Raw genomic sequence first — 12,145 nt, 5'->3', positions numbered from 1 at the left:
GCACTTACACTTGACATCTCTTCCCCTGCTGCCTTCTGAGCTCTACTGCACCCTGACAACAATGTGTCTTCTCCTTCCCCCTCAGCCCAATTTCTCTTGAAAGCTGCTTCTTCTCATGAAACCTTCCACAAGAAGTTACATATCTTCTACTACCTAAGCTACTGTCCAAGTACTGTTTTATGTGTTTAAGCACAGGCTAATTAAGGTAAGAATTCTGATTCTTAGAAATCTTGACTCTTACGATACTTAGAAAGCTCAGTGCCCATTTACAGCCTTAAATGCCATATTGAATATGCAGCTATGCAACACTGAATAAAGCAAATAGGTTTGAAATACAAAAAAAAAAAGCTAGCAAAGCTAGTTGTTAAAGACTCTTGTTTTCTTAAATCAGGTCCTTCATATGATCTCCAAATAATTACTATTTCCATACTTGAATTTTTCATAAAATGCGAGACTATTTTCTTAAAAAGGAAAGGAACCAAAACACATTCAGAAAATAAACAATAATTAGGATCATTTTTAAAAACTACTTTTGAGGTACTTTTCTCAGTGTACACATACACTTCAGTGCTGCATAGAACACAAACAAATAACACACTGCATCTGAAAAACCACAGTGACTTTCAGTGGCAGTCAATGGGGACATGCAGGAACACTCCTGCATACAGTCCTGTGGGACCAGAATTTTGAACCTCAAGATGACACCTTATCTCCACTTAGGTTAAATGTCCCTTTGATTTCAGTGTGACAGTAGGGGAGGTGAGTGGAAAAGCAAACATCACATTACACATTTCTCTATGTGCAGTTCTCAGAGGTGAGTAGTGCTCAAAGCTGGACTGAAAGCAGAGGAGCTCAATCGCAGGCTCAGGGCTGAAATCTAGAGCAAGAAAAATCTAACCAACGTAAATCTGATTATACATCAGCACAGAAACTGAGAGCATACAGTTAGCTTTGCAGGACTAGAATTTAGTTTTAACTTTTGTTAATGTATCTCTTTGTAAAACAGGAAAGAGAGAAAACAGGCAAAAGCAGCATAGGAGGTGAAGAAAAGGGAGGCAGAAACTGAGATATGGAAGTGAGAAAAAGGAAACCAAAACCAACACTCACAGAAGAAGGAAGGATAGTTGTGAATGGCAAATGAGGTTTAAAAGGCACTCATTCTTCTGCTACTGAAAAGACTACTGTGTTCCACAGCTAAGGTTGTAGCTAGCCTATATTATGAGCCCCTCTCAAGATGAAGTTATGCCAGCACAGAGTACTTCTGGAAAGCTTGAAGCAAACTGACCATGGCATTGCAAAGATAGGAGGGTTAAAAAATGAGGTGATCTCACTTTTTGAACAGCATCCCACATTTGTTTTGGGTCATAACTCAAAAAAAATTTTAAAAAAAAAAAAAAAAGGAGCACAACTTGGCGTAGGTTCCCCAAACTGTTTTAATTTCTTGTTCTTGATGACGACTGATGCCTTTGGGTAGTTTTACAGATCAGACAAAATTTTAAAAATAAAACTAGAGCTCTGCAGAGCTCTTATGAGAGCTGAAAGACAGGCTAGTCAAAGTCTATACAGGCCCAATATAATGACCTCAAGGAAGAAAGTACAGAGATTACGAGACCCCAGAGGTCCTGTCTCTTCCGCACTGCAGAACAGTTTTGGAAGAACACATGCCAGACTTTGTACAGACCAGGAAGCTTTAGGCAGTCTGTACCATCATAAACGTAGGAAAGCCAATGCCATCAAATTGTAAATAACAAAGGGTCTTGCCCACTGTGTAAATAATGGCAATTTAAGAGGTCAGCAGCTCCATGTTGAAGATCTGCTTATATGCCTCTCAACACCTCCATCAGAAACAACTTAATCATTCTATCTCCTGTGTGCACACAGTCTAGGGACACAGAATACAAAGATCTCAGAAAACAAAATTCCGCCTTCCTAGATCATTTTATTGAGAAAACATCTTCATACTTCATTAAAAAAACTGCCATTCTTTTTAGTAAAACCTTCACCTCAATTTCCAAGGCTTCCTGTTGGTGCTTTGTTTGTTGAAGGAAAATTAAACAAGCCACAAAATATTTACAACCAAATTCCAACACACTGATCTTTTGGCATGAAAATATAATAAAATTAGAGACACAAAGCCTTTTACATTATTAGGGTAGATTAGATATATTCTCTGTATACAGGTATCAGTGATAATAAGAAAGGCCTTGTGTTTCAGTATCCCGATTCACCAGATTAATTTCAAAAATTTACAGTACTCTCATTTACAAGTGAGCATCCAAAAACTAGAGTTCAAATCAGGGTCTTGAGGAGCAAATGCCTGCCACTCTCCAAAACCACTGCGGCAGTCACCCTGGATTGAAAGTAACTGCAAAATAAATGTAATCCCAACATTAATTTCTTATTTCATCTTTCTAATAAAAAGTTCACTAAAGCTGGACATGAACCTTCATTCCATCCTTCAGCAGGTATCTCCTGTCTCTGAATTGTCACATAGTTGAATATGAAACTTACCTCATGGTTTGAAACAAGATTAGTGAGCACCCAGGACACATTAGGGGGTGGCCCGCCAGTAGTATCACAGTACAGTGTGATGCTCTTTCCTTCTACCACGGTGATGTTGTAATTGCTTAAGTTTGCTGAGGGCAAGTCTATGATAGAAACAACAACAAAAAAAAACCCACATGCATTTGTATTTCACAGAAATAGACAGCAGTCAATTCTAAGCAAGCTGGATAAATGCAAGCAAAAACACCGCTAAATCAGATATTCACTATGGTCACTTGCTATTCAGTCAGGGAGTACAAACAGCATCTTTGGAAACGTAGAACTACAATCTTTAAGCTCTTACATAACATTTCCCTGCACCTCGTGTGCTTCAGCCTCCTAAGAAAACATTACTGTGTGTGGAAATACATTAAGCTAATTATATAGAGAAATGTTTCAGGTGGGAAAACAGAAGTTATCCTAACTTCAATTTTTAACTGCAAAATGAAAAAAAACCAACCTTCCCTTATTCTTTAAAACAGGAAATTTAATCTGTCTCTTTGTAACAGCTGCAAAGCAATCTCTATTTTCCACAAATGGACATTGTGGTATCCCCACTGTTCTCCACACCACTAACAGGAAAATTGCATTAGCTCCCAGTATCACACAAAAGATTGCAGCCCTCCCTCTCATACACAGCTCACAGAGAGCAGGGCAAAACCTAGATAAGTACAAAGTGAGGGAAACAGACCACTAAACAGATCAAACCAGAGGACAGAAAGGACAGCAGAGAGGGTTAGCAATTGCGCAGAGCTGCTATCCAACGCATCTCAGCAGACTTAGCCATTGCTCTCAGGAAAGCAGAAAAGCAGTGAGATGGTACCACTCACCAGGAAACAAGCCCAGATTTCGCAAGAATCAGGACTCCCCCTCCATCTCACAGAGCTATAAATCAACTCTGTATCTCATTCTTCAGCACCCAAAGCAATGGGAGCTTCCTGAAGAGTAAATATATGCTGAATGCTTACAAAAACAAATGGCCCTCTTCAAAGATAATGCTAGCAATATCGATAGACTTCAGGCACAGAGGACCTCACATTTCATATTTATTTACATAGCAAATAATTATGCAACATGCTAGAAATATCGTATCTTTCTTAAAAGATACTGTGCCATCATTTGGAGCTGCTATACTCTGTAAAAAGCCTTGGCCTCCTTTATGAGGCATTTCTCATCAACTGTTCCAGGCTAGTTTTACTTGCAATTTATCATCTCAAATAATCAAGTTTATCTGCTGCGCTGTATGCATGCATATCTGCTGTGCTGTATGCATGCATGGATATGTATGCATGATCTTGCAACGACTTTTCCTTTTTCTGCAGCAATGGTTCTTTTTTTGTTTTTTTTTTTAGTTAAGAGTACAGTAGTTTCACCATGGACTTGCAGATACAGAAGTTTAGCAGAGACTTTTTTGCTTATCTAAAAGTCCCATACAAACAATTAACCATAAAATCAGTGTGAACACATTAATATGTTTGCTAGAACTTCAATATAAGCTATATGTATTGGAAGTCTCCCTTTAATTAGTTCAATAAAAATTAAATGAGAGAAAGTAATACCAAAGACAAGACAAATAATTTGCCAGGCAATGCTTTCTTGCCTAATAAGATTTGAAGATCAGCACAAGTATACAATAACTGCTTAGGCAATTCTCCCAGTGCTTTAAGTAGTGCTGTAATATGATTCCCGTTATAGGCATCATGGATTTCTTCTATTATGTTCACTTTATAAATCATATGTTGAAGTTTATTGAGACAGAGCTGGACAGTTTGTACGCTTTGATACAGTAATCTGTTAGCGAAGGTAGCCATCTGCTCTCGCCTGCTGTGAATTCAAATCTCAGCAGTGTCTGTCGACTAGCTGGGCAGGAAATAAAACTAATCTTAGGGAACATTTGGATATTAATTATGCTGGTTAGGGAACAAGGAGAGAAGTAATGAGATCATTTGCTTTATAAAGTTACACTTCCACACCACCTCGGAAAACCATTCCAACTACTCTTGCCAGATCTGAACGTGCGAAGAGATTAAAGCTCCCCACTTCTTCCTGACCCAAGCACTTGGGACAAGGTCTACATGACAGATTAGCATTTCACTGTGCAAGCCTGCAGAGTTCCTACTAACACACCATTTCTCATGAAACCTCTCATGTAAGCAAAAATAAAAACAACTTTGGTCCCTCAGAGCCCTCCTTTAATAGCTGTTAAATCCCGAGACAACTTCTTCCTGCAGTGTGTTTATTTACAGGATAGGCAACTGAAGTTTAATTCCTCTGGTACTGGTTCTGGTTCCCACCCAGAATTAGATCCAGTTCTGTTTATTTGCAAAAGTCTGCACATGTCATGTTGGTGTTGTATCTCTGAGGGAAACAGCTACGTCATGCTTGTATCCTGCCAGAAGGTTATAAAATAATAGTGCTTATTATTCTATAGATTCGCAAGTTACACTAAAAACCAGTTGCAAGACCCGGCAGAAAACATTACAGCAAAAAAGTGTAAGTAGAATAGAACAGAATAGAATAATCACATTATTGTGTGTGTTTTCTTTTATTCCCTTTCCCAGTCATAAGAAGTGGGTGGGAAACACATACAAGAATTTCCTTGGGATTCATTGTTTCTGGTTGCGTGTCCTGAGTTAGTGAACTTTAACTGCAAGGTCATTTTGGCTTTTATTTCCAGTGGCACCCAGACTGCTCCACAGCAGAATACACGCTAGTTGAGAAGTGGAAAAAGCAGACAGTAGTGTCAGACCTCATATCTAGAAAATGTGATACACTGGACCTACCAATAAAGCAATGAGACTAAGCAGCAAAACCTGTACTGAAAAATAACTATTTAAAAAACCACAATGCACCCTAACAGACACATATGCTCAGTATGTATGCTCAGTGTAGTGAGAGACCATTTATACGAGTCAGTAGCATTTTGACACCTACACAATTACAAAGATATCCAACCATGCTGCATTTACTCCTGACTTAATTTGGTTAAATACAGTGTTTTAGATGACTGTCACTTCTGTTGATATGGATGTACATTTTAAAGGACTTTGGATACAGTAATTGACACAAGCAATCAGACAACAGGTTCAAATACTTCTGTACACTGCCAGCATAGTAAGTTTATACTGTAGTATAAGAGCCCATACAAGGTAGACATGACATCATCTTTCCACAAGTCTCATCTTGATATGTCAGACAGGGATTACCCTGTGCCCCAAAGTTTGAAACACAATATCTCTTTCAAACTTTGATAGCATTAATTATTATAATTCTGGATATCAGTAATAACCCTGCTAGTATCCGATTTCTTTTTTAGGTTTGTTATATTCTTGGCCTTAATAGCCTTATGCAGCAATGAGTTTCACAGGTGTACTGTCCAGGCCATATACAAGAGCCATTCCCTTTTACGAGTTCTGAAATTTGCCTGTGACGTTCAAATTCATTGAGTGCTCTCCTGTTCTGACGGGACAGAGAAAAGAGAGTTTCTGAATGATCTTCTTAAGACCACTCTGTTTCATTTTGTTTTCTCAAGTCCCTTTTCTTCTCAATAATCTACCCAAAGCTTCTCAATCTCTACAAAAATGGGAGGACAGAACCCGCTACTGAGAATTTTAAACTGTAGAGAGTTACGCAGTTCAATAGATGAAAGCGTACACTAAAATCCATGTGTTTCATTATGTATGGGTGTATAACAGCTATGTTATTTCACCACATACAGAATATCTGTTCTCATATTCAAATGGATAACACTTTATTCCCAGAAATTCGCAGCTCTGGATTAGAATAAGCAGTCAATTCCCTCACCCCAGCACAACTGGACACAACAGAGACAAAGCAGGAGGAACTCATTTATGTCAGCTGAGTCTCTCCACGTATCATTTCATGCTTTAGAAGGAACAAACCTTCCTTTAAGGGGGGGGGGCTATTTACCTTCAGAGACCGTCATCAGTGCAAACTGATGGCCCAAGGCCATCAGACAGTGGAACTGCCAAGCATCACTAGGCATGACTCATATCTTCACTGTGCACAGTTGAGACTTCAGCAATCACAAAACCAAATACTTTGGATGAAATTTTCAAAGGTTACTACAACGTCTAGCTACACAACTGTCAATGGAAATTAATAAAAAGAATGTGTCTAAATTCCTAGAGGGCTTTCAAAGTCTTCATGCTGCGACTTACTACCTTCTACAGAAAACTTACACTGGCCTTGCTAGAGCCAGACTGTCACTCTATGTCAAAGGAAGGATATGACCTAATTAAGAAATAACTGAGTATTAATACAAACTCTGTAGTCTAACTCAACTCTCAGCACCAAGCTAATGCTCTAGCCAGTACACTACAGCAACTTTTAGAATAAGAAGGTCTTAAGCAAAGAGAAAAGTATCTACCATTACACCCAAGATGTTGTTTCACTGGTTAGCTATCTTCACAGGTACAAAACTTTTTACAAAATTATTTCCAGGTTGACTTTTTCAGCTTCAACTTTCATCTGTTCAGTTCTGGGATTTGTTCAGCTGCTCAAAAAGCTTCACAAAAAAATTCTCTCAATATGGGGTCAATTAGCGTCACTAATACCTAAGAAATGACATGATGAAGAAAGGACCACCTGAGAGAATACCATAAATCCAATATTGCATTCATTTAAGCCATCCTTTGCACGCTAAGCTCCTGATTTTCATCGGCCTGTCGATAAATTCCCGGGAGTCTAGCCACGATGCAGTGTCACTAAATGGTTTTCAATGTGGCCCATGACATCTCTTTATTGCTTGGCACCTTTTTGCAAGTCAACCTGTTCTGTGATAAGAACAAGCAGTTACCAAGAAAAAAATGACATTTTTTTTTCTCAAAACTAGCCAACTGCATCTGAATTTTAGTAAGGTCCTTTTAATCCTTACCTGAAATCCTTAGTCATCTTTTCAATAAATATATCAGACCCAGAATGATTAAATTAATACTGAGCCAGTAACCATCTGTCAAACTGAACCACGTAAATGCAGACTACCAAAACCACTAATTTATAAAATATCCCCTGTAATTCTTAAGATACAGTGGCCCAAATCCAGTCTGTTTGCCTCACATAAGGTTTCAATACACTCCAAGGTTCTCGGCTCCCCTGGTTTTGCTTTTTCTCTCTAGGGAGAAAACATACAACTAATTACAGCACTACAGTACAGCCTGGTAACACCCACTACTTGTACTGTCTGGAGCCTGAAAACAGGATGGTTGACAATGCAATTTGTTAAGAACTGTGCACATGGATCTGCAAATTTCAGAGGTCTTGCTGGCCCTGAAGAGGTTGTACCAATATAAAATTTAAGAAAAAACAGATTTTTCTTACATCATTCTGTTAAAATTCTGCCTTGGTTGAAAATAGAGGAATGCTTACAAATTCCAAAGGTCTTTTCCTATGGCCTTTATGGGTTTAAAAAACAAAGCAAAAAACTTTCTAGTAATTCTAGCTACAAAGCTAGGAACTGTAGGATATGTGATATACCTCCTGTGTTTCACTTAGCAACTGTCTGCAGCCAACAACCTCTGAGCCAAATTTCAGTCATGGGCTAAGTGGGCATGTTTCCACCAAAGTCTGCAGAACGACAGGGCCAAAAATCAGCCTGGCTGTGTCTTTAGAGCACTACAAACAGGATACCCTGAAATTTTACATGCAAAACATGAATTAAAGAAACATAAATCATTGTTTCCATTCCCTGTTGTATCACAACCACAAAATCAAAATGCTTAATACATAGAGATAATTGCAGAAATCTCACAGACGTTACTCCAAGATGACAAACACAACCATATTCAATGAAAATTAAAAAAATTTGTTAGGCAAATAAAATACAGAATTAGCAGAAATAAGGAACATTTTAAAAAATTACCATCTCTCATATATCTTCTTTTTTCTGGAGCCCAAAGATCACTTTCCTCTTCAGCTACAGGGAAGAGAAGCCCACAACTTCTCACTTCACTGCTCTAATCACCAGGCACTACTCTCCATTTCCCCACTGTAACTTTGCCATGCACAACAAAACTTGAAATTTCTCTTGGATTCAAGTTAAAAGTAGAGACACTAATCTGAAACATATAAGGGGGAAACAGGAAAAGGAATCCTGGATTATGAACCTTTCCCCCAGCACATTTCCATACTCTGCCCACTGAGTGTTAATGTAAATTAAAGAAACTGTTCCAGACCAAAACCTCTTCAACTCTTTAGGAGAATATATAGCCACTGAATAGAGCACTGAGTAGAGATATGCTCACCATGTGGCACAGCAAATCTTAATGGGTGTTTTCCACAACAACCATGGTATTTTGCATAGGTCTGACACGGCTAATCTAGAATAGTCTCAAACACTCTACAGGTTGGTGGTGAGGACATTATCCCCAAAACTGTACGTTAGATTCCTGAGCTGAACCTGAATCCAGAGAATGATGACAAGAGCTCCTCCTGTAGCCACTACTTTTTTTTTTTTAATTTAAAAAAAAAAAAAAAAAGAGAGAGTAGTTCTTGTTATGCCCTTTTGAAAGGAAAAGCACAAACTCCTACCGTTGGGAGAGACTGAGTCCAAACGGAGAGGCTCCTTGCCAAAGCCCTGAGGAGAGTCATTCAGACCAGAGTTTAGGGCTTTCCTATGCCTTCAGCATTTCCTGATGAGCAGTTGGAAGGCATACACACACACTGAACAAGCTCATTTTGGACCTCTTCTTGCTAGATGTGCTTGCTGTTTCAGCATACCTTCTTAGAAGTCCAACTCTCTTTTCTTACCGTGCCAGATCTGACACTCACAACACCCACCTGTTAGTCTATGGAGGAACGTCTTTCTGTTGGGAAGCAGAATGAGTGATGTGGCAGCTCACTGAGACACCCAAATATTTTAAAATACTAAAAGAAATCTGCCTCCAATCATGACATGCCTGATTGTCACATTCAGCTGGGAACCTTTACAGAAAATAATTAAACAAGTACAGGCTCTACCGGAAGATGATGAGTCTTTAAAGTATGCTTTCCCAGAGCCAATACACCCTTACTTTGCCTTTAAACACTCCATCACTCCCTGCTTAACTGAAATTATCACTAGAATCAAACTTCTGTAAGTAGAGCCAGTGTGTGCCACAGCAAAGACCACAAAACTTGCTAACTCTTCTTCACAATTACAGCAACAAACGCAACCTCTGCAGAACTGTCACCCCATCCAGGGCTTCAAATGCCATCATGAATGCCATGCAGGCAAAAACCACCAAAAGCCATGCACCAGAACAAATTCACTTGGACAGCAAGCCGTCTTCTGCAGTCAACCTGTGCAGAAGGTTGAAGGTTGCTGCTGACATTTCAAACCAGATGAAGGGCTTATGTTTCCAAGGTTTACATCAGGTTCTTAACTTCTGCCCAAGACCTTTCTCTTAAGGTGCCTAGGCCTGACCTGGGTTCTAGTAGGAAGGTGCTGAATAAGAAAGGATCTTGCAGCACCTGAATCATCTGATCGACCTCGTCCCCAGTACTAATATCAACAGTTTGTCTGAAGAATTTTCAGATTGTATGTTTCTATAGAGGCTACCAACCTTATCAACACTTCCCTTGCTAGCAGTCTCCTGAAAGTACCCAGCCATGTTTTCTCTCAAATTCCCTGAATGGTTAAGGAAATTAAATTACAGCTGGAGAAACTGTTCTTAACTGGTATTTAAGCTTCAGTTTATCCACAACAACTTTCCAAAGAAAATGAAATACATTCAGTGCAGTTGGGCTGAATACAGCTGCCACAAGCTTAACAGATGAAGCAAAAGCTAAACAGCCTTTGTAACGCAAGTTAATGAGGCCTAAACTAGTTTATGCAAACCTCTAACAAATGGATTCTTACTCACTAAGTGCATGTAACGCAGTTGTAATTCCTGTATCTTTAACTGGGGAATTTCAGGTGTGTCCAGGAAATACTGAAAATAATGCCAACCTGTCAAATATTGCAGCGTGATAAACGTGATCCTGAAACAGAAACATTTTCAGAGAAGCACACAAATGAGTAAAATGACGGGTTTCACTCTTGATACCACGTATACCAAGTATATGGCTGAAGGCATGCCTTCATGAAATGTCTCCACTTTTAAATCGAAAAAAGTACTTTCCTTAGACTTCAGAATACAGTTATCTAGTTATCAGTCTTCACCTAGTTATATTATAAGAGCAAAGTAAGAATACCACCAGCCAACAGTCAGACAGCCATTCTCCCTCAGTAGATCAGTACTCCACACTTACGCAGATGCGTCAAGTCAGGCGTAGAGAGTACCTCTGCAAACCCGCACAATGCGCTGAGTTCAGGAACAATACCTGAGCAATCAAGACATGTTTCCTTCCCTTAGACAGTGCCTTACTTCTTTCTATTTCTAACCTGCTTTGTATTATAAACCTGCTTCATTCAAGTTAAAGCAGAAACTGAATCAGAATTATAAAACAAAATTCTGCTTTTTTTTTTTAAATATGAGAAGTTCACATCATCACATACATGCAACTATCACCATTCACAAGCCCTGATTTGCATATCATGTGCCTAGACGTCTGTATGAAAGTTACTGGTTGCTTCATGAACAGATAAAAGTGTGCATGCTCACAAGGAAGTTATGTACATGTCTTTGAAAATGAGATTCCTGTTGCCTTTTCAAATATCCATAAATTATCGGTTATTTTCACTTAAAAGCTGGAATAATGAAAATTGTTTTAATTAAGTCTGGAAAATTCTAACTCCACTTCGGAACAACAGTGAAACCCCATTACTGTCAAAACTCTCATAAAAAACATTTTTCATGCAGCCCATGATCATAGATAAGATTTAAAACTCTTACAGAGAAAATAAGAACAGTTTGCCACCATACATCATGCATAACATCTAGTTCTTGAGCCAAAATAAACAACATAGGCTAGAGAGCCCATGAATATTCTGAAAGGTAAACATGGAGAATGTTTAAGGCTTTTTTTAAACTCACTTCATTCTGCCTGTAATGTTCTCCTTCTGATAGTCTTATCTGTGAAGTCTGGCTGATAATGGAAAAAAATGTCAACACCCACTGGATTATGCCTTTGCTTGTGGTTTTAGACTGCATTGTACTGTGATTGCCTAAGATCTAATGCTTATTTTATTGACTTACTAACATGACAAATCTTTTCTGTAAATTCAAAGAAATAAACGTGTCAATCCTTCAGTTTGCCTTTTTCCCCCCTTAGAATTTATAAACACCTGCCTCCAGTCTACCATTTACTTGTTTCCCTCTACAACAAAAATCTATCACCAGAAAGAGACTGAAATGAACCAGATTCAGTCCAGTCCATTTGGAGTCATCTGAACAATTGTCTGTAAAAATTCATGGCTTTCCCAACCAAGCAAGAAATGGGCAACCTGTCCCTTTAGATTGTAATTCTACATTACAACAACATCTAAAATTTTGTCAGTCATACAAAAGAAGCAGCACTAACAGCTACACCACAGTACTTCATACGCAAGGGAAGAGATAGACAAAAAATGTTAGCATTCACAAAATCCCATAGTTCTCAGATCGGACAACATTTCCGCTGACTCGCTGCGTATGTAAACAAACAGCCAGTCTGAACATAG

General features: G+C 38.7%; 1 protein-coding gene across 4 annotated transcripts in view; it reads right to left on the bottom strand.

The window, feature by feature from the left end:
* The window catches only part of NTRK2 (neurotrophic receptor tyrosine kinase 2), a 201,126-nt gene that overhangs the window by 156,022 nt on the left and 32,959 nt on the right, over positions 1 to 12,145 (bottom strand). For all 4 annotated transcript variants that reach the window (XR_012042107.1, XM_072859245.1, XM_072859244.1 and 1 more), the window contains exon 6: positions 2,512 to 2,648. Coding sequence is in view for 3 of the 4 variants with exons in the window: in XM_072859245.1 (XP_072715346.1) it covers positions 2,512 to 2,648 (137 nt within the window). In the remaining variant the exon portion in view is untranslated. The remainder of the gene's footprint in view (positions 1 to 2,511; positions 2,649 to 12,145) is intronic.

This window comes from Ciconia boyciana, chromosome 4 (genome assembly GCF_034638445.1).
Source record: "Ciconia boyciana chromosome 4, ASM3463844v1, whole genome shotgun sequence".
Lineage (NCBI taxonomy): Eukaryota > Metazoa > Chordata > Aves > Ciconiiformes > Ciconiidae > Ciconia > Ciconia boyciana.
The sequence above is the reverse complement of the archived record's forward strand: the minus strand, read 5'-3'. Positions and strand labels throughout refer to the sequence as shown.